This window comes from Mustela erminea, chromosome 3 (genome assembly GCF_009829155.1).
Source record: "Mustela erminea isolate mMusErm1 chromosome 3, mMusErm1.Pri, whole genome shotgun sequence".
Lineage (NCBI taxonomy): Eukaryota > Metazoa > Chordata > Mammalia > Carnivora > Mustelidae > Mustela > Mustela erminea.
The window spans coordinates 129640358-129664293 of NC_045616.1; the positions used below are offsets into that span (position 1 = coordinate 129640358).

The 23936-nt window shown below is 39.1% G+C and overlaps 1 protein-coding gene across 1 annotated transcript in view; it reads left to right on the plus strand.

Moving 5' to 3' along the window:
• Window positions 1-17407: 17407 nt before the first annotated feature.
• The window catches only part of FGF10 (fibroblast growth factor 10), an 88419-nt gene continuing 81890 nt past the window's right edge, over window positions 17408-23936 (plus strand). The window contains exon 1 of the mRNA XM_032337449.1: window positions 17408-18663. Coding sequence (XP_032193340.1) covers window positions 18312-18663 — 352 coding nt within the window. The 5' untranslated portion in view covers window positions 17408-18311. The remainder of the gene's footprint in view (window positions 18664-23936) is intronic.

The window sequence follows — 23936 nt, forward strand, 5'->3', positions numbered from 1 at the left end:
TTGATACTTGTTTAGTCTCTTCAAACAATGTTTTTTGCCTTTTAACATACCTGGCAATTTTGTGCTGAAAGGCAGACATGATGTACTTGTTAAAAGGGACTGTGGTAAATAGGCCTTTAATAATGCAATGGTAAGCTGTGGGGAAGAAAAGCTTTTTGTGGACCAATGATTATGTCTGCCTTTTGATGAATCTACACCCCTGGACTATGAACTTCACCATGACTTCTCAGTACACCTTCCTATCCTTAGATGGAACAGGATGGCTACATGGGGACTAGATTTGGTATTTCCCTTCTTCTATATAGAAAGCTAGGGCCTGCCAAAGTTGGACATTTCCTTTCCAATAGTTAAATTAGGTTCTGATAAAACTCAGAAGGTTACACTCCTATAAAATAATTTTTCCTGAATAGAAACCTCATTAAGAAGAATTTAATACTTTGGAATATTTAAACATGGTTTCTGTTTCTTCCCCTTGTGGAAGCTGGAGAAGATTTTTCTCCAATATTCACTGTGAGGACCTGCTAGCGTTCCTGAAAGTAAGATCTCTGTGGAGAATTTTAAGTCTGGGTCCCCATGGTTTTTAACTCTCAGAGTTGTCCTCCAGCAATTTGTCAATAACAGTTCATATTTTCCTGCCCTGGTGCTGGTTCCTATGGAGAGATCTGCTCATGCATTTCTGCTCTAGCAAGTTTCCTTGTATCTGCCTGTCTCTCCAATATTTGGGTCAGTGGTTTGATCTATGATCTTATTTCTCTAAAAAGATCTAAGAGGGGTGCCTGGGTAGCTCATTTGGTTAAGTGTCCAACCCTTAATTTCAACTCAGGTCATGATCTCAGAGACATGAGGGGCTCCATATTCAGTGGAGAATCTGCTTCTCTCCCTTTCGCTCTGCCACTCCCCTCACTTGCACTCTCTCTAAAAATAAATAAATAAAACTTTAAAAAAAAATCTAAGAAGAGTTGCTGATTTTTCAGTTTTTCCAGTTTTTGTTGTTAGGACAGTTGTTATGACTTCTAAGCTGCTTACATGCTGGCCTGGAAATCCTCAATCTCAATTAAGTCTTTTTTTTTTTTTTTTTTAATCTGGATACCCAGTTATTACAACATCATTTGTTGAAAATATTTTCCTTTACCACTGGATTGCTTAAGTAACTTTGGTGAAAATCAAATCACCATACAAGTATGGATCTGTTTCTCAAATTTCTCTTCTATTCCATTGTCACTTTTTTTTTTTTTTTGGCCTGTCCCATGCTGTCTTGATGATGCAGAATTACAGTAAGTCTTTAAATCTTCTATTCTTCTTGAAGAGTGCTTTAAATATTTTAGATTTTTAGATGGCTATTCACATTTCAGAATCATTTTAGATTTTTACAAATTAAATCTATTAAGACTATGATTAGGATTACATGGAATCTACAGATCAATTTTGAAACAATTAACATCTTAAAAATACTGAGTCTTTCAATTTATGAACAAGGTATATCGCTCCATTTATGTAGGTCTTTTTAATTCCTCTCAAGAATGTTTTGTTGTTTTTAGTGTCGCTATCTCGTATATCTACTGCTTAATTTACCCTTAAGTACTCTACATATTGTGACATGATTGCCAACAAAAATTTTTTATACTTTATTTTTCAATTTTTTACTGCTAGTTTGTAAAGGTACATAGGGTTTTTTCCATATTAACATAATATCCTATGTCATTGTCAAATTTAATTTCCAGTACTTTTTATAGATTCCTTAGGATTTTCTATATAAATAATCATATTACCTGTGAATTACAGACAATTTTCTTTCTTTCTGATCTTTATATCTTAAAAGGTTTATATCTTGTCTTATTCCAATGACTACCCAGGACTTCCAATCAATGTTAAATAAAAGTGGTGACAACAGGTATTTTTACCTTGTTTCCAATATCTAGGAAAAAATAATCATTATTCTATCAACCAGTATGATATCAGCTATCTATTTTTACATATGTCATTTAGCAGATTAAGGAAATCTCATTTTATTCTTTGCTGAGAATTTTTGTCATAGATGGGTGAATTTTCTCAATTTTTTTCTCTGCATTTATTCAAATATTTTTCTTTGCTTTAATACAGTGATTTAATATTTATTTTAAATGTTAAAATAGGATATTTTAAAAGTAAACCCTGCCTAGTCAAGATTTAACATATTTGATTTACATATTTATCTTATTAAGGGCACCTTGGCCCAGGTGGTTAAGCCTCTGTCTTCAGTTCAGGTCATGATCCAGAGACCCTGGGCTTGAGTCCTGAGTCAGGCACCCTCTCCCAAGCCTCTTTGCTCACACACTCTCTATCTCTAATAAATAAAATCTTTTTTAAAAAAGGCATTTAAAACACTGTGTAGTCAAGATTGAATGTTTTTTGTGCTACTATTTGTTATGCTAATATTTGGTAAGTTATTTGTCTATATTCCCAAGAAATATTGGTCTTTAGTTTGCTTTTTTTCAATGTCTCAGACTATTAGTCTCATAAAATAATTTGGGAGCAATTTGTCCTCTTTTTCATGAAATGTTTAGTGTAACATTGGGATTATTTCTTCATTAGTGTTGCTTAAAATTCATTTGTGAAATCATCTGGGCCTGTAGTTTATTTTGTGGTAAAATTTTCTATAATAATTTGAATTACTTAAGAGATATACAGCTATTGCTCATGTGAATTTGGGAGTCACTGAGCTTCTATAAATCTATAAATCTGTGTCTTTCAGAATTCTAGTCACTATTTCTTCTCCTTTTCCCTTTCCTCCTTCTTTTTGCCATATTTTCTCTTTTCTCTCTTTTGGAGTACCAATTACATATATATATTAGAACTTACAATATAATGCTATAAGTCCCAGAATCTCTTTTTTGTTTTTAAAATGTTTTTCTCGGGGTGCCTGGGTGGCTCAGTGGGTTAAGCCCCTGCCTTCGGCCTAGGTCATGATTTCAGGGTCTTGGATGGAGCCTCGGGCTCTCTGCTCAGCAGGGAGTCTGCTTCCCTCTCTCTCTCTCTCTGCCTGTTTCTCTGCCTACTGGTGATCTCTCTGTCAAATAAATAAATAAAACTTAAAAAAAAATAAAATGTTTTTCTCTATATACTTCAGATCATTACCATTGATCTAGTTCACTTTCACTGATTCTTTCCTTTGGAATCTCCATTCTATTATGAAGTGACATTTTTAGTAAAGTTACGGTTTTCAGCTTCAGAATTTCTATTTGTTTCTTCTGTTGAATTTTTTTTTTTTGATCTCTACTTTGATTTCCCACCTTTTTCATCATTGTGAGTATATTTTCCTTTATCTCAGTTTACCTCATTGAATACAAACTCTTTAGAGTCTTTCTATGCTAATTTCAACATTTGGGTCTCCCTAGCATTGGTATCTGATGAATGTCTGTTTTCCTAAGAAAGGGTCACATTTTCCTGATTCTTCTGGGTAATAATGAAAGCAACCATCTCTGTTTAAAGAAGTCTTGTATAGGAGGCATGACCGAAATAGTTAGGGATGAAGTCTAGTTGGTTCAATAGTAAAACTGATATTAAAAATGAAGTCATCTTTCCACACAGATGAAAGGGAAGGACAAGGAGTATTTCCTTGGGATAAATTCCTAGAAATCACCTGCTGAGTTAATTTGGGTTATATACTAGATATTATGAATGATAGGCTGAGGATTCTATTATATTCCTGACTGATTACTTTAATTAGATTCAAGTTGGATGCAAATTCTTTAGTAGCTCAAATCCCAGCTCAGTTATTTTATTTTTAGCTAGGGTCTATTCTACATATGTGTATTATAGGGTTTAGCCAGATAATTATATCAAAATTACACAGAGAATCTGGTGTTCCCATTCTCTGGCCCTCCACCTTCCAGAATTGCCCTTTCACTTTACATTGGTCAAGGTCATTATCCTGTATTTTGGTGTTTCAGACCAAAAAGTTTCTGGCTTTCCATCAGAGTTTCAGTCATCCACATGGTTCTCACTATTGTCTGCTTCTCCCTTCAAGATACAAACTCTGCTGCAGTTCTAGAGACTGCATCTACCTATGACAATGGCTGGCTGAAGAAAAGAGGGATCTCCTTATTTATCGGTAAGATTGCCAGAAGCCTTCCCTTATGCCAGAACTATGTCATATGCCTATCCTAAATCCAATTACCAACAAAGATAATGGTATATTATGTTTGATTCAATGAGTTCCATGGCCTTGAGGAGAAGGGTGGGTTCACCAAATAAATTAGAGCCGGTCATAACGGGAAAAGCTGGTGATCGTTCCTGGATAGCAGCCAATAGCGTCTGCTACATAAACCTCTGCTTGCAAAATACCAAGAGATATTTTTCACATAGACTAACAGAGGAATGATAGGCTCCAGAATTGTGCAATGTGGTGCTGCTAAAATTAATGACGAAGTAATTTTATGAAAATAGTATTGGGAAATTTATAAAGTCAAAATTGATTCATTTTCATCTAACTGCATAGCCACTTAAATGACAGAGATTAGTGTTGGTTAAGAATTCAAGGTATGAAAAAAAAAAGGAATTCAAGGTATGAATACTCTAAGCATGGATATATAAGAAAAAAGGAGAAAACTATAGTTAGGGAAGTATATGGAGTGATAAATAATCATATTGAGAAAAAATATGGATAAAAGGATATCATTAGACTAAGATTTTTTTTTTAAATTTTATTTATTTATTGACACAGAGAGAGACACAGTGAGAGAGAGAGCACAAGCAGGTGAAGTGGGAGAGGGAGAAGCAGACTCTCCACTGAGCAGGAAGCCCAATGCGGAGCTTGATCCCAGGACCCTAGGTTCATGACCTGAGCCTAAGGCAGACACCCAATGAATGAGCCACCAAGGTGCCCCTAGACTAAGATTTTCTTAAGAAGTTTATGGTAGGGGCACCTGGGTGGCTCAGTGGGTTGAAGCCTCTGCCTTTGGCTCAGGTCATGATCTCAGGTTCCTGGGATTGAGCCCCGCATTGAGCCCCGCATCGGGCTCTCTGCTCAACAGGGAGCCTGCCTCCCCACCCCTCCACCCCCGCCTGCCTCTCTGCCTACTTGTGATCTCTGTCTGTCAAATAAATAAATAAAATCTTTTTTTAAAAAAGTCTATGGTAAGTTTTCTCAAAAAAAAAAAAAAAAGTAAATAAAGTATATTAAAACAAGAAATGTCTGGTAACAATGAAAGCAATCTTTTCTGTTTAAAGAAGTACCCTAGAGAAGACATGACCAAAATAGTTAGGGATGAAGTCTAGTTAGTTGAAGAGTAAGACTGATATTAAAAATTAAGTCACCTTTCTACACAGACGAAAGGGAAGGCCAAGAATTATTTCCTTGGGATAAATTCCTAAGAATCACCTGATGAAAGATTTTATCATTGTTCTGCTCATTCATGCAATTTTTTGACAATTTCTTTTCAAAATATCCTACTGACTCAGAACTTTCAACTGCTGATCATTCCAGTGTCTTTGGGGACTACAAAATATTAAAAATATAAATAATCAAACACAGTGAGCTCATCAAGGATGCCTACAGTTACTCTTGATTTCTTACCTTGAATCAAATATCAGGGACTTGACTTCTAACCCCTTCCCATCCTAAATAACCTAGATTTTTGCCAGTCTTTTTACAGTTAAGTTACATGAGATTTTTAAAAAGCTCTTAAGACAGAGTACCCCTTAATTCACATTTGCATTTACTATATTTCTTACTCTATTACTATCTTTCTAAAATAAACAGACAAACTAACCTGTTTTACACTGTTTTTGCTGCCATAGATGGATATAATGAGAGTAATGGGAAGTTGGGGTGCACACCTTCTAAAGGTTCTCTCTCTAGTTTGGTGGATAATGTTGGGCAAGTAATTTTTCCTTCATGGACCACAGTTGCCTCATGTGCAACTATAGGAAAAAAATGAAGAGACCATTTGGTATTAGATGGGCATTTCTGTTCCATTATTCCATGATTCTAGAAAATAAGTTGAGTAACAAGATCCCACATTCAGTGTTAAGTATCATCCATTTTTCTATTGCCATGGTGAAGTGCTGATAAAATACAACCTTCATTATTCTGGGTCTCATATTTTAGAGAATTTTTTTAAAAGATTTATTTATTTATTTGAGAGAGAGAGAGAGTACAGAGGGAGAGTGAGACGGAAAAGCAGACACCCCGCTGAGCAGAGAGCCCAATGTGGGACTCGATCCTAGGACCCTGAGATCGTGACTTGGTCCCAAGGGAGACGCTTAACTGACTGAACCACCAGATGTCCTATGTTAGAGAATTTTAAAGCCAAAAGTTATTTATCCATTTTCCTAAATATTAGTCCTAGGCCTCACAACTGTTTGTGTCAGAATCAGAAATATAATCTAGATGTCCTAACTTCCAGGTCTCATATATTCCCTCTTTTTTCATATGATTATGTAATAAATATGCACTGACAAATATTCTGAATTGTACTTCCTTCCCCATGTGAACACTGTAGTTGATACTATCAGTGGAGATAATTAAAACACAGGTTATCAAGCATTTGTCATTCCACATCTTATTTGTTTCTGGACGGACTCAGCATCCAACAGTATGAAAATCTTGAAAGTAAAGGCTGAAAAATTGTATATTTTCCTATAAGAAACAGCTCCAGGAAATTGTCAGAAAATAAACCCAGAATAACATTCAATAGCACACAGTATACACAGCTGCTAAGGCAAAAACTGATTTGAGTTTCAAAATATTGTTTGATTTAAAACACATTACCTTCCCTTTTTATAAATTTTAAGTCCTTTTGAAATGAAAAATCATTTAAAAATCTACTGGTTAAAGATTACCTCCCTCCCAAATAAAAACATGTTACTTTTTATTAGCTTTCAGTAGTGCTGAAAATAAAACATTATCAGGAAATAGGGATGATTTATCTAAAGGGTGTTAAGATGCTGTCTCTTTTGCAAACTGTGTATGCGGTGGGGGTGGGGGTGGGGGGGGACAACTACTCCCCTCTGTCCCATTTCTGTCTAATCTTCCAGCCCCCTCCCCAGGAACCTCACACACTCTTAGACTTGAGCCTCACCCACTTCTTTCCACCAAAGAGGAAAGTTCCTGGACTCTGGCTCTCAGTCTTACACAGCTACTTTGGTGCAAGACAGGGAACTAGATGAAAGCCCCTCCATATTATGCCACGCTCCCTCCCTCCCTCCAGTGGGCGCCTGTAGGGAACAGGCTCTGTGATAAAATATCTCACCTTAACCTCCTCTTCTCAACTGTAATTTAATTCCATCTCCTGCTCTTTCCTGGTGGGAACAGAGGGATACATAGCTTTCTCTTTATCCTCCACCAACATAAGGCCAACCACAAATTTCCAATTTTCCCTAATAGTCACTTAGTGGGGTGGATTTGAAAAATTCACTTGGTAGTAAAGACAAGTCAAATAGGAGGGAGTGGGGGAAAAAAACAAAAAACACATTCCCTCCAAATGACAGAAACAAATTTTTTAAGACAAAAAAATTATGTAAATGAAACTGGCTCCCAAAACTCTACACAATTAATTTCTTCCTAAAACATTTGCGGGCTGTCATGTGGATATAGTCTTGTGTATTTTTCAGTAGGCCTAAAAGGGTAATGTTTATCAATAAAATGTTCCTAAGTACCAAAACTAATTATACTTTATATTGCTAAATCTGGAAGTTGCTTTATTTAAAAAAAAAAAAAATCTGAGGTTTCTATCTTTACCAAATATGTGGCTTCCTTGCTGTCTGTATTTCATTTCCCTTGCTTATTTACCAAAAGATAAACTAGTCACATTTTCCCCCTGGCTTTGCTTAGTTATAATTTTTTTAACCTCACAGACAATTTTATTTTGGACTTTGAGAATGGGTGATCCTCTCCTTAGGTTTACTGTGTTTGTTCCAATTTAAAATTTTATCCAATTTAAAAATGCATTAGCAGAAATTCAACTGACACAAAATATGAAAACGGAGTTCAAAATGGCTGCAGAGTTTGTTCCCCGTATTCTAACACTAAAGCAGTGAGTAAATAGGGATCTTTTTTTCTGTCAAAACCCCCTTTGTTCTCTAAAACTGACTTGGCATCATCCCCCAGGTCTTTAGTGCGCAGATTGGGATCTGGCGTTAAGAATCCTCACTGAAGGAAGCTCGGAATGCTCACTGGGAATATCCTCCAGTAGCTCGAAAAAGTTTTTTTCTCCACTCATTACGTTGAACCTATGTGCATCCATCCAGCCCTAGGTTTCTATGCTAAAAACCAAATCGCATTTTATCTTTGCACAAAGCTAGCTCAGGAGTCAGGTCTCTGTTCCAAGCAAAAGTAGGGGAAGAGTAACATGACACATAGAGCACAGCCTCCAAGTTAGGGGGAAAAGCTCTCTTTACTGTTACTGTGGTGGTACCAATAATCAAAGGAAAGAGGCTGTTGTGCCGAACAAGTGTCTGCATTTAGGAAGGGAATAAAGAAACAGAGGGCATGCTTTTGACTATGTATTCAAAACCCAGAACTTTCTGGAGGAATAAAATCAGGCACCTGAAAGAGAAAGATACAAAAACATCAATGTAAAAAGACCCACTGTCCTTACTCCTGAGATCCTTCCAATACAGATAGCCCCAAATTTTGAAATCGACATTTCTGAAGTTCAAAGCACTCCATCTGGGTACCTACCCAGAACTTTTCTACTCATAGGATAGTGGCAGAAGATGAGTCCTAGTCCCCCAAACTGAGCAGGTTCTTGGACTTCAGCACCTATGTCTAAGGTCAGTACTCATCTCTGCTTCCCTGTCTTATTTGTCAATGACGAAGAACTCACATGCCTACTCTTTAAGTACCGAAGTTTCTCTGATAAATCAAGTATTCAAATTTGCCTTCCAATTACAATGGACTACCTTCTCTGTTGTACTAAGTAATACTTTTACTGGTGTTATTTCTGTGAATCTAGAAGCTGGCCTCTAGCACAGAGAGAACCCAGCACTAATTGATGTAAATAACACTCATCTGTTATAAGTGAATATCAAACAAGTGCACAAGCTGTTTATATATTTGGAGGAAGGTAGTCAAAAGGTACAAATTTCCTGTTATACGTAGTTACCAAGGATGTAATGAACAACATGATGACTACAGTTCACACTGCGATATGATAAGAGAGCTGTTACGAGAACAGGAGTTCTCTCACAAGGAGAAATCTATTTTTTCTTTTCTTCTTTTTGTATCAATACGAGAGGATAGGTGTTAACTAAACCTATTACGGAGAACATCCACCATATATGGAGATCAGACCATCATACCGCATACCTTAAACATATACAGTGATGCATGTTAATTATTTCTCAATAAAACTAGGGAGGGGAATGAAAATGGGTCATTTTAGCTCTTGGCCCATCTTCCTAATTGATGCTTTGGAGTTAAAAAAATTATTTTTTCAGTCAATTCCAGATAAACTGACAGGCTTTGACTTTCAAAATTCAAAAAAGACTACATGTCTAATAAGAGGTACTTGAAGGGGTGTGTGTGTGTGTGTGTGTGTGTGTGTGTGTGTGTGTGTGTGTGTGTTTAAGAAATGGGTTAAGTAACTTCTCACAGTTATGTTTCTAATTGCAGAAAATACAAGATTAAACCACTTCTTATATACACTTCCCTATTTTTAACCACAGCAAATATAGATAAAACAGTAAAAACAACACTGGCAAGATAAATAAGTCCAAAAAACATTGCTCTCTAGTGTTATAAAGTAGGAAGAATATATCCAAATCCATCCACAAATGAGCATGTCTTTGGTTTAAGGCAAAACAATATTTCTTTCTCACAAGTTAGCCAAAAAGTTTCTAAGCCCTTTCTCCCTCTGCCTATAAAATTTAAATATATCAAACCCGAATATCCAAACCTCACTAACAACTGAAACGAATGTGGAAGCCAGAACGGTAGGGACAAGGAGCAGCCTCTGTACATACCTGAGCAAAAAATTCATTTCAAAATGACATTTTTTTAAACTCTTATCCTGAGGGCAGGCTCTTTATCCCTTAGCTAGGATTCAAGCAAGTTATTGAGATGCTCTCCTAATTTAGGGATAGTCTAGTATCTTCTCAACCACAAGGACATGCTCTTCTAAAGGCACAAGCTGGAATAAACTCTGAGAATTTTCCAAACATGCTAAACGCCCTGGAGATTATGAAATGTTCTCCCTCCCTGTCCTACAGCTTCAGCAGAGGCCACTGCTGTTCCTGCAAGTGTATTACATCTTCTAAGTATGTGAAGCCTTCCTGCATCCTGCTAGTTCAGTGCAGGCGCGGTAGTTCAACATTCAGGCTCGGCAGCTTGCTCCACCTTCCCAGGCCAGCGCCTCCTTCTCCTCCTGTCCACCCGTCTCACCCTACCCCCCCCCCCCCCCACCGCCACTCCAGTTTATCCTGCGTCTGCTCCACCTCCTCCTCTTTCTCCCCCACCCCCAACCTGTGAAGTAAAGGCAGCAGGATTGGGAAGTTCAAGTCTTTTCTCCCTATAAAGGTTCACAGTTTTATCATCATTCAGGCTGATAAGGAGAGAGAATAAAAGACAAAGGCTTGATCCATGCTCCGTAAATCCTGAGTTATATTCATTTCTGTAAGAAGTTATTTGTCTGTGAAATGTATGGAATTATCTGGGCAGTGATCAGTCCACAAAATTATCTATATATATAGTTTATCTTGGGAGTTTTTGTACTGTACTCAGCTTTTACGCATAAGGTAGGCTGCATCTTCAGTTTTAAAGAATAGTCTTTGGAGGAAAACTAAGTAGGCTAGAAAATAATATTATTTATCTCCCTCCTTCCTTTCTAACTAAACTATAAGTAAAGTTCAATGTAACAAATTTGCTCACAAAAAATTAACTTTAAAGATTAGGAAACATTTATATTGTTCATAATAAATTGAAAAGAAGAAAGGTAATTTTTTTAAGGTAATTTTAATATGGAGCCTTTACTATAGCTTTCCACAGATACATGTTATTTATGAACATAATTTCTACTTAACTGGATTAATTTTCTGAAGTTATTTGTGTGAGAGTATTTTATTGAACATTTAGCAAACTTTGATTTTGGACCTCAAAGACATTCACTAAATTAAAAAAAAAATCTCTGCAATAATTAATCATAACTCAATACTAAATTATATATTTCTTAAGGACAAATGCCATGTGTCATTATCTTTTGTGTAGTTCAAAGAATAGAGCATAGCAAGCAAGCACAAGATGTTCCCCAATGCACTTTGTATTAAATTACACTCTTCTGTTACCTTGTACCTATACAAAATGGATTACCACACACTGGTCACTCACTGCAAAAGATGTACATTCTTGTCACTGTCCTGACTATGACACAGAATTCATCCCAATTGATTCAGATGAAAAGACTTGAACAAAGTTACCAGTTATAGAGGTATAGGTCAGTGAAATAGACAAGCAAGGAAAAGTGATGGTAGACCAGCAACAGAAAGGAAATTTTACCACTCCTTAAGCTTATAGGGCAAGGGGAGGAAATAATATTGCAGGGACTCCATTCAAGTTGGAACCCTGCAGGAGGGGTCATCCAGTAGGAAATGTGGATCTGGAAGAACGTGGCCACGGCCAGAAAAGTTATGGTCAACTGAAGAGGAGGAGGAGGAGAAGAAATACCCAGAGTTCTCTCTCTCCTGGGCCCTGATCTTCTGCCGATCTCTTTCTCTCACAACAAAACCAACAGCAAGTCATTGTCCAAGGGACACTGGTGAGGCACAGGTGTCAGCCAAGGGCTGAGCAGAAGAGGGCTGGAAATGGATCTGGGGACAAATCCAAGAAAAATCCAGTGCCATGAATATCACATTCTCCCAACACAATAATATTTCTAATAGTAATTATTGGAGAATTAATCTTTGTTGAAGTCCATTTAACAGAGACAAAATTTGTCATGTAGGGAGAATGCGTTTCAGGTCAAATTATATTTGATAATACATAAGTTTTAATAGGAGGCACATAGAAGAGTATATAGGTAAGGGAACTCTTACTGGGAAGTAATTAAAGTAAGCTGGAAAGCATAAAATAAGCATCCAAATGTCTGAGAGCAGAAGGTAAGGAGAGCAAGTTAGGTTGAGTTGGCAGAAAAGATGCAGCCCAAATGCCCAGTCACGTAGCAAGAAAAGATTGAATCTTGATCCTGTGTGAAGCCAGAAAACAGCTCTTCTTATAGACAGTAGGACAACCAGAAAAAAATTTCAGAGGCTCTTTTTCCTCCTCTCAAATCTCTTCATTTGCTTTCTGAGTCCTAAGATAACTTTATTTTGTTTACCATTAATAATGAAGTACCTGAAGTCATTCTACTCATTCATTCATTCATTCATTCATTCATGCTTCTTACAAGAAATGCTGCTCTGTCTTATTTATTTGTAAAATCCCGCACCACACACAATACCCAGCTGGCACATAATAGGTTTCCATAAACGTCAGTTAAATAAAAACCAGTTAATGAATGGATGAAGAAAGAAACTCACTACAAATGTTTGTTGTAAGGTACTGCAACTTTGAAGAAAACATGACGACCTGCCAATTGAATCATAACCATAAATGACTTATCAGAGGGTTTAAAATTCTGATCAAGGATACAGGACTAGGAAACCGAGAGGGCTTGAAGTGGAAGAAGGCACAGCTCTACAAAGGGACAGCTGGAAGCACAGAAAACAAACAGAACGCTTCATACTTCACAGCTTTGTCAAGGGAAGGTTCTGTTTACCCTCAGCTGGCAGGAGACAAGTAGCAGCTTTGTGGAATTATGTTTGGTGCGTTTGGTGCCAATAGGCAGAGTTGAGGTTCCAAGAATGTTGGTGATTTATTGGATAACTTAAACATTCTTACCTAATTTTTTTTTTCCTTCAAAAAATCTTTGCCCCTACCTTGGCCATTTTTCATTCTTAACAATAGATTGTTAAGCCTGTTTGAAAGCCTGGGAATACAAAATTTAATCTAGTGTCAAGCCCTGGGAAAAAAAAAATTATTTAAGCCAATACCTATGCTTTGAAACATCAAATTTTATGAAAATTTAATCCTGGAATAGAGAAAGCAGAATCAAATGATAAATCCACTGTTTTAGAAGATGCCATGAATTTCCTGGAGGAGCACTTATAAATTCAGATTATATAGAAAAAAAATTCTTGATTATTCTGTAAGCATGTGGCATGCATTGCTTTCTAATTGTGTTCATTTTACAAGTTTTGATAACATAGCCCCCTTTGCCAAATATGTACATCAAAATTTATTCGGCTAGTCAACCGGTACCCAATTAATAATTCAACACCAACTTATTTTATTACTTTTCTCTGGCTAATCTATTACAGCAAAGATTTATTAGTTTTGCATAAGTAAAGCCTCCTAACCCCTTATCATTTCCACCCTGGCAACTCAGACATTAGAGTGATGAGTGGTCAGTGATAAGAAGAAGAGAAGCCAAGAGGCGGGAAAGAGAAAACAGACTAGGCAGGTGTTACCAAAAAATTTAGGACAGTAGCCTATGGTTGTTAAAATTCAGACTCAGCATCTGAGTTCTAAACTCTGTTCTACCACTGAGTGACTTCGGCATCAGTTCCTTCAGCTATAAAGTAAATGAGCTTGGATTCAACTACTGCTAAGTTTCCCCCTGGCTCTCAAGTTCTATACCACTCTCTTGTGTTTTAAGACCTCTCTTCCTTTCTGTTGAAACCTCCTCTTAAAAAAACAAGATATCACTATTTGCTTTGGCCCAAATATCACTGACGACAAGCATCATCTCTAGCTACATCCTGGAAAGACCAGACGCTCCAACGATGCCTTAAAACTGGCATCTTCCTGGGCTTCCTGGGCTTAGTTGGTTAAGCGTCTGCCTTCAGCTCAGGTCATGATCCCAGAATCCTGGGATCGAGTCCTGCATCGGGGTCCCTGCTCTGTGGAGAACCTGCTTCTCCATCTCCTTCTGCTCCTCCCCCTTCACTCGTGCGCACGTGCACACACACTCTCTCTCTCTCCACTGAATACATAAAGCATAAAACAAAACAAAACAAAAAAACAAAACCCTGGCATCTCTCCCACATCCAAAAGGGAACATGGGCTGGAACACACAGTCACAAGGACTACCCTTGCAGACTTCAAAAATGAGGCCTGCACATGTCTACTTTGTCGAACAGCCTGGCTGACTTTTGACCTGACTTCTTATTATTTGAAGCGGCTTACTGACACTGCCAATTACATCACACATAACCGAACACACATCTTGTCACCGAACCACAGATAGTGCCAAGCAACATAAAGGATCCAGGAAATACATACTTAAAACGTAAACCGCTCACACAGAAGAGCTACCGAAGGATCTGGAAGTACATACGCAAACGGCTCCTCTGAGGTTAAATAGTCACAGCTTAGGATTCTTCAGTGGCTGCTGCCACGGACTTGCTTTTAAAAGCTTCAGTAGCTTCTTAAGACATCACATTAAACAAAAGGCCACATCTATTTCTTCCAATAAAGAGCTAGCCCAATATTACTGGGTATGTTTAGGACATAGAAATAAAGCATGCCTTCCAGAGGTTGGAAAAAAAGAAAAACAGCCTTTTAGAATTAGTTTAGGCACCACTCCAATCTGAACCTTGTACTGTCCTTTTCAATCGCTGCAGAGAAACAATTAATAAAGGAACCCATTAAGACGTGATTATTGCTGCTAAAAAAGGAAGGTAGAATTTCAGTCCTTTGAAGTAACTGAGAATGATTCAGGCCTCATTACAGAGATATAATCTACATTCATACATTTATGTTAGTGATTCAAATCTATTGGGAGAGATTGAATTCCGTTAAATAGTGCATCTTTCCTGTGGAACTTTTCTCAGGCTTTCTCGGGCTAACCTCAGAGGTGACCTAACAATGCAAAGCAGAGGAGTATTTAGGGATTCAACTGTGCTATAAAAGAAAGGCTGTACAGAAAAGAAAAAGAAGAATGAGATATAATCTAAAAAGCTATGTCAGCTTTTCCTTTGGGCTGTTTTGTGAATGCCCTTCCTGTCATCACGCTGTACAGAAGAACAGCAGAAGGACTCTGGAAGTTTTAAACACTGCACCTGCTGCAACTAGATTTTAGTATGGAAGTCTGACGATGTGTTTTTTTTTTTTTTTTCCCATTTCAAACAGAATGAAAATATGAAACTTCTCACAAAGATCCCAACAGCTTTCTCTGCTGGAGCAGAAAGTCGGTAGATGTGGGGGTGAGGGGAATAGAGGGGGGAACTACCTTCAGGGTAGGAGGGGGTGTCTTTTGTGAGTCTAAAAAAAAAAAAATTAAGAGGATCTCAAGCTGGCATCAATAGTGTTGATGTCCAGTGTAGAGAAACCTCAAAATTACAACTTCCTTTATTTTATAACTTTTTACAGCAGAATCTTTACTGTATGGTTTCATCAAACATTAAAAAAAAACCAAACATGCAGTTTTAATTAGTTTTGTCAGTTCAAACATTTGGATTCTACTGAACAGTTGGACTGAAACTCAAATCCCTTAGAAACACTACGCTTTCTCTCAAGCATTCGTTAGGTCAGGTATAAAACTGTGAACTAGAAAATTAAAATTAGCACAGTGATTTCATTTTTAAACATCCAAACTTTAATGAAAGAACAAAACTTCGAGCATACGAATGACGTATGTTCTTTATTTAAGTTTCCAATTAATGGCTACAAAAATCAAAACTAATTGTATTAAATTAAAAAAAACCTACTGTGCTGTTCACCACATTGTCAAAATCTTTTCAGTAAGCATTGCAATTGGTTATAAACAAATGCAATTAAAATCCTGATTCTAGCATTACATGGTTCTATTTCAAAGGCTCTGAATGCATAGGAAAATATAAGCAGATGCAAGTAGTCATTTTTTTCAGGTCACTAAACAACGTAATTGGGCAATCATTGCTAATGCCCATCGCTAAAGTTAGATTTTTTATTTCTCTGTATTTTCTCCTCTTCACAATGAAGACTAAGGTCCAATGCACATTGTAGGGATTCTGGCTTGTTGTACATACAGACCCCAGCCCCTCTGATTAGCTCCCTTCCAATTACAGTTACAGAGGTCAAACTCCCAAGTTCACCTTGAAGCGATTCTCCATCTTAGAACAGCAGTCTAACTATTAAGTTGAAGCATATGAAATTGGCGCTTTGGAAGGTCAAAAAAATAGAAAATACAGCAATTTCATATGCTTCAACATAACACTGATGTTTAACTGCCTTCCAGAACACAAATATTTGACGCCATGACATCTTCAGTTCCTCCTCCCAGTCAACCCTTCCCTACCCAGTACACAGCAATTCTTGTAGGGATCCTCTAGGAACTATCTCTGACTGGGATCAGAACCGATTCTCACAGTTATCTGCGTCTCCTGCCTCTTCATTCTCGGCAAGGCTTCCTAGCCAGGGATTTGGTTCTATGTATACGTGGACCGTGAGCATTGCTGGCGACCCGGTGAGGGCGAGGAGGAGGGAGAACTGGTAGTGCAGCTCTATCGTAAAACAGAGCCCTCTGAACATTAAATGTAAGCATAGGAAAAAGAAGGACGCCCCTATTATGGCCAAGTGCAAAGGAAATCGCATGGAAAACAGCAGAACATTCGGCCAAATCCTATGGGTAAATCTTCGCAATCTCAGTAAAGTGCGTTCGCTTTGAAGTGCACGCGTGATTCAGTAAAGGACTCACGCTAGCAATTAGAAACTGGTCCTTTCGGTCCCCTAGTTCATTTGCGCCAAGGGAGAGGCGACTTTTAAGGGTGACGATAAATCTCCCTCAGCTTAAAAGGCAGAGAGGGCCAAAGTGTGAACTTTTTACTTCAGCAACGGAAGCGAGAAATCAGTGATTCATTAAAGCGGAGACCTCCTTGGAAGCTGGCAGAAGAGGAGGAAAAGAAGCTAATTATGTCTCCCTTTTCTGTGCTCACTCCGACCAGTTTATAATCTGCCGCTTCAGAGGGTTTATCCACAGCATCCTCTGCTTTCTCCCCCAGCCCGCCCCTCCTTCTGGGAGCCGAGGAGCGGGGACCGCAGTCGGCCAGGCGGCAAGCTCCAGGTGGCTCACAAGTGCTTCCCTGCCAGAGGAAGGGGGGAAAAGCTCCTACGCCGGAGAACAAGTGAGAAGGGGGCTCCCCAGAGGGGACCGGTTCAGGCTGGAGGACGGCAAACTTCGGAGAGCCCGAGGACGCAGCTCGCGCCCGTGGCCCGCGCAGCCCGCACGCCGCCGCTTCCCAGCAGCGCGCCGGAGCTGGAGGCGCGGGGCGGAGGCTGCGGCCGCGGGGCCACGGGGAAGGGCCCCGGCAGCCCCCAGCTCCGCGGAGGCATCGGGCTCTCTCCTCCTTGCTCCCCTACTCTCCCCCCACCCCACCCCGCCTCGGCCCCCTCCCCCTCCCTCTCCCTGGCGTTCCCAGCAGCCGAGGGTTTCAGATGTCCCACCGCCGTTTGACCCCCCTCCCCCCGCTTCTCCACCCCTGCAAATGAGGTTTGACCAGCAGAGGCAGAGCCCACCTCTGGCTTAGAATCACTGACATTTAGACTCCAGGCTTCAACCTGTTTACAAGCGGGCTTTCCAAAGGAAGGGGGTGGTGGGGTGGGGGGGGAGGGAAACAGGGCCAAACAAAACACCAACCGCCATCTCCCCCAAACAAGAAGTGACTTTCTGGAGGCTTCAAATCAACAGGCACCACCAAAAAGAGAAAGCAAGAGGGGGAAGCAAGCAACGGCGACCGGCAGCTCGCTCGCCTCCGGTTCTGACAACTCCAAAGGGACGCGCTTTTAGAACCGGCTAGCAGGCGGGGGCTCTGCCGAGAGGGGCGAGAAGGTGCCAACCCCGGAGAGGCGCAGATCTCTCCCCCAGCCTCCCACCCCGACCTCTGTGGGTTTTGTTCACCGTGCTGTCATCTGTTTTTTAGACCTTTTTTTTTTTTTTTTTTTTTTTTTTTTTGCATCTACCATGGTGAAGAAAGGAGTGAAGAAGAGAACAAAGTAACTCCTAGGGGAGTGAAGATCGCTGGGGACCAACACCACCACCGCCACCACCAGCTCCTGCTACTGCGGCCACCCACGTCCACCATTCACCGGGAGACTCGAGAGGCGCAAGGCAGCGGATCCGAGAAAGGAGCCAGGGGAGGCAGCCGGCCCTTCCGAGGAGTTATGGATGTTGGTGCATTCACTTCTGGCCAGATCCGCGCCCAGAGGGAGCTAAGCAGCGGCCGCCACCTCCAGCTGTCTCCTTGCCTCGCACCAGGTCTTACCCTTCCAGTATGTTCCTTCTGATGAGACAATTTCCAGTGCCGAGAGTTTCAGTACAATGTGGAAATGGATACTGACACATTGTGCCTCAGCCTTTCCCCACCTGCCTGGCTGCTGCTGCTGCTTCTTGTTGCTGTTCTTGGTGTCTTCCATCCCTGTCACCTGCCAAGCCCTTGGTCAGGACATGGTGTCACCAGAGGCCACCAACTCCTCTTCTTCTTCCTCTTCCTCCTCCTCCTCGTCCTCTTCCTCCTTCTCCTCCCCTGCCAGTGCGGGGAGGCATGTGCGGAGCTACAATCACCTCCAAGGAGACGTCCGCTGGAGAAAGCTCTTCTCTTTTACCAAGTACTTTCTTAAGATTGAGAAGAACGGGAAGGTGAGCGGTACCAAGAAGGAGAACTGCCCGTACAGTAAGTAACAAACGCGCGCTCCCCTCCTTCCAATGATCCACCCCCCACCCCACAAGGGGGGGAAAATCTGTTCCAGATGTGGCCAGCTAAATATTTACGTCCCCAACCCCTGTAAAATGATTAAGTGGAATACTTTCACACTAAATCACGCCCCCCCCCCATACATTGTGCAGCCGCACCCCCTCTCCTTGGCGCAGCTCCCTCCACACCCCCCGACTCTTTGCCACCCTATCTGCCCCGTCTCTCCGGCTTGTCATTCCCAGGACCACGCAGGGCGCTGGAGAGTTGTTGCTGTGCCTAGATGCCCCCTCTCCGTCTCCATAGCCCTTCCGCACCCCATCTCAAGGTCCCCTCTCCCTCCCTTCTGGAAATGGCTCGAGTAAACACATTTGGTTTCTTTTCGCTGGCAATCTTATTAAGAGTTTTGGGACAGTTTCCTCAAGCTGAAAATAATTATCCGCTGTCAATTATAGGGGCTTTATGGGACCTTTAAGAAAGAAAAGTCAATTCTGCTGGCTCCCCACCCCGATGTCTTTACCCCACTACCTATCTAGACAGGAGTGCAAACATTTTTCTGGTTCTGATTTTTTTTTCCCCCCTCATGTTGGTTTGAGTGATCGCAGTCCACGAAGTTAGCTTTTCAGGCACCACCGCTGCTATTTGTCTTCTGCCTGCCTTCTCTCTTGGTAACATGACGCTCACTCACGTCTGCATTGTCAATGGCATATGCGCTGCTTTGTGGTGTCCTGTTGTACTCCTTTCTTCTGAAACCTCTCATATTGCAGAGCCATACTACTACAGCTCTGTAAACATCTGGGACTGGATTCACACAGACCTCACACAAATTTCATTGTCATTCTTTTATTTTCAAAGTAAAAGTCATAAGTCTGTTTCCATGGTTATAGTTTGTCCCCTTGGATGATGTTTTCTGCTCAGGACGAATTACGCCCTCCGCCTCATCCCTGGATTTCTTTCCATTTTCTTCTCTCTCTTTCCTTCTTTAGCTCTTTCACTTCTTTCTTGCAGGGCTGTGGGCTGGGTAGAGGGAGGGAGAACTAGAAGAGGAGGGGTAGATATTGTGTCTCTTCTTGAATCAGTCCTGCAAAGCCAGATTATTCCTTTGGCTTCCTTTCCTAGTTACTTTCAAGTGGTGAGACTTATTCACTCTCTATTGATTGCTGTTTGAAAGGATCCTGAGGCTATGTAATGGCACACTGAGGACAGTAGACAATGACATTTAAACATCTTTAATGACCATTTAGCATTATCTCAATGGTCCTTCCAAATTACGCTTTCTGTGTCAGTTGTTTGGGAATTTCTTGGCAACTGACTTAAATACAAGGGTTGGACATTCCAAGATACCTTGGCCCAGAAAAGTATCTGGTACTAAGGAGAAAGACAGTTAATCAGAATTTAGCATTTTCTTTTTAAATAAAGATTTATAGGAATTAAGACTTAAGACTTCTTATTTGGGAATCTACATATATTCAGCATTAATTTCTGTTCCTCTTCAGCAGCTGTTTCTGTTTACTAAAATTAGCAGTATGTTTAGAAGTAATAAAAATACTTGTGAAAGTATTTTAAAGTATTCCATCTTGTGTTTAATATAGAGATTTTAAATAGTCCTATTTTTTTCCATTCTGATTCATAGAAAGGGGCTGAAATAATGTCATTTATGATTTTTTTGTTTGAAAGTCATTTGTTACCTGAATTCATTAGATACTGTGCATAGATGTTATAGTTGTTGATTAAAATTTAATACCTTTGTTCACTTCTAAAACAAAAGAGTTGTGTCATCCAGGTAGGATGATAGGGGAAGAAGTAAGCTAAACACTTGCTAAAGAGTGAGATGGGAGTTTAAAAAGAAAAAAAAAAAAATCCCCATTGACTGAAACCTTTCTTTGTATTTTTAGTTCATGGAGATAAATATATTTTCAAAGTGTTAACCTTGAGCAAAATTCCATTTGTTATTTGTTTCTTCTGAACTAATTTGATTTTGCTATTGGTATATTTTAACTGTCTTTATAATGTGAAACAAGGACCAATCTATACTAGGTTGTTTACACAACTGAAATTAATATTTTCTAAAATAATAATTGTGTGTGCTTATTTAATAAAATGATTGTCCGGATACACATAGAAATATATTTTTACAACAAGACTTATCTGTGAAGAGAAGAGTATATAATTTTTATTGCATAAAAACTAGTGTGGAGAATTTCCACTTTATCCAAAATATAATAATATCTCTTCCATATGATAAAGTGTAGCAACAGCCCTTGTTAAAATATCATATCTTATATAATAATACAATGTTAATTAATGGTTGAAAATGAAAGGGGGTAGGGCTTACTGCTAAATAATGTCAAACCATAATAATTTAGGCTTTCCAAGAACATCTGTATCAAAACATAGCAAGTGAAAAGTAGAGGTTGAAAAAGTCTTAATTTCACATGTGGCTGGGTAATCAGAACACTGCTACAGTTTCCAGCTGGACTGATTCAGCTGAACTACATGGTATCATTAAGATATTGTCTAAATGTTGCATAATTACATGTGAACAAACTTTTGCCATGCCTACAGGGTAACCAGCCAGCCAGCCCACCAAATGGTAGCCTGCTAAATATTAGGGTTTCTGAAGAGTGTCAGTTCCTTGTCCAAAAACCACTTTTCAGTAACATTTTCCTAAACAAGTTATTAATTATTCTCAATATACAAAGCTGTTCTTTTGAGGTTTGCTTATTTGAAGCTTAATTTTCTTTGTTACTTTTGACCCTAGTATTATTGCTGCTAAAATACAATAACAGCTTATCTAAGAGGTTACATGTTTGGGATGTCCTGGGTAATTAAACAACTGCTTTACTGGCTTTTTGCCAGCAAAATACTAACAAAAGGGAAGTAAGGAAATCACCCATAAGCATTGCAAAATCGTTTTTAACTTCTACCTCCAAAGCTGGTTCCCAGAAATTGGATGGTTCTAAAAATATTATATGCCTAAAGAAACTCTTCGCAATTTAGGTGATTATAACTTTTTTTTTTTTTTTTTGTGGAAGAAGGTTTTTGGTTTGATTCTATGCCATTATATGAAAATAGAATAAAGGAAGCAAAGATGAATTATGTTTTTTAAGCTAGAAGTCTAAGAAAGCTTGAATAATTTAGAATAGCTGTAGTGTATCTGTCACTAGGTTTGCTTAGGCTCATTTAAGTTTGTTTTATCATTCTTTACATCTAGCTCTTTGCCCTTGAAACATTACCACTCAGCTCCAGTTCTGGCCTCCTAGGAAAGCTGGATACAGCTGTTAGATACCCTTGCAACTGGGACTGGGTGGACTGACTTCTGGATGTGAGTGGACTGTGGGCTTCTCCCACGGTTGTCACTGGTAGAAAAGGGGAGTCTAGTGAAAAGAAAATGTATCCCTAAACTTGAGATTGCCAAGAATGGCTATTCTCAAAACAGAAAGCCACAGTGCTTGGGAGTCTTTGCAGAAAAGGAGTTCCGGAAACAACAGAGAAATCAGTGTAGCATGTGCCTATTTCTTCAAATATATAGATCATTTAACACATCATGGTCCTATAATTAAGGTATAACTATCCATATCTTTTCAAAGATGAAGCTGAAAAAAGGAAATTATCCAAGGTCATTCAATTGGAAACCAAATCTATTTGGTTATTTCTTTTACCTCCACCACTGGCAACATTGATGCCAATAATATTCTAATTAGATGCCTCAGAACTCTAAACAACAAATTCTAAAATCGTAACCACTTCTTGCTATGAACACCGACAGTTCTTCAGGTTCAACCTGGAACAGTAGTAAATTGGGAGAGGAACAGAAATGAAACATGTTCAAGGTGTCCTCACTGCAGGTGGCTACACGGTATCAGACAAGGTTAGTGCATTCTCTAAGTGAAATATCTCTTTCCATATTTTGTTTGGGCATATATCTGCTTATGGAAATACAAAATACATGTACACAGATCTCATCTCTTGAAAAGGGCATTAGAAATACATGACCATTTAAGAAAAACCCATGAATGTCATTGTGTATAGTAATTGTTTACAGCTGAGGGCAAAATGTTTAATTGTTCCCACGTGTAATAAAGTAAGTTTTTTTTGTAAATACCAGTGTGAAATTGGGCTGTTGCAGAAACTTCTGATATACGACTCTAAAAAGGGCAAAATCGTAGAGACCTCAAGCTATATATATATATAAAGAAGGCTTTAAAATGAGTCTACAAATCTAAAAGGTATTTTACCACATATAAATGACAAATTACTGTCTAGGATTAAAGGTCTGCCTTATTACTTCTAAATCAGGACTAGGACTTATTATAGGAAGTTAAGTAAGGGCGAGAAAGTAGTAGGGATTTGAATATCATGTCCTAATAAATATACAATGGATTTTTGGAAAGAAAACCTATATACAACTGGTATCCTCTTTAAGTTGTGGTCATTTCTAGAGTTTGGTTGCATAATTTACAGCTGACAGCACTTAATCATGCACACTGAGGATTTATGAAGGTGGAAGGCACTGTATTTAATGTTTACATGACACTGTCCCGTTGCCTTTACTGCATTCCTACCATATGGACCCTCCACTTTGATGGCTTTATCATAAATCCATTAAAAAATGCACAGTTACAGAGTTTCCTCTTCATAAACCTGATTTATAACCTACTAGAAGAAACCCAAGAAAACAGTTGGCAGGAATCATATGCCAATATTAGAGTCTGAGAACTGAGAAATGCCAATTTCTAGGTAGGTCTTGGGTATTTTAGGATTCTATTAGGCAAAGGTATGGCCCATTCTTTAAGAACAGGTGTTTTCAAAATGATGATTAAGCACAGAATTTAAAAGAAAAATTGTGTCTCACAGAGCCAAGGAAACTCCATTGCATGCACATTTTCTTCTATACTTTTACTGTCTGGTTTAGAGCAAAAAGGCTTATCCCAGTTCATCTTTTTAGTGTTTAATGAACTTATAGTAGAATATGAATGAGCACTTTAAATTCCTGCAGAGTTACCTTCATGTGCAGAGGCAAACCCCATTTATTATCCAAATGTCTGACTTCCCACAAGCCAAAAATGCTGGAAAAAAAGTTGACAGCTCATTTGAAATGGAGCTAATGTTCCTCACATTTATGAGCTGCCTGTGAATATCTACATCTTTCCTAAGCCTTAAATGTCTGGACACTTATCCAAAATTGTAGTACAAATGATATTTCTTTATTATCCTTCAGAAAGAAGAGTAATACATGTGTATGAGTTCAAAGT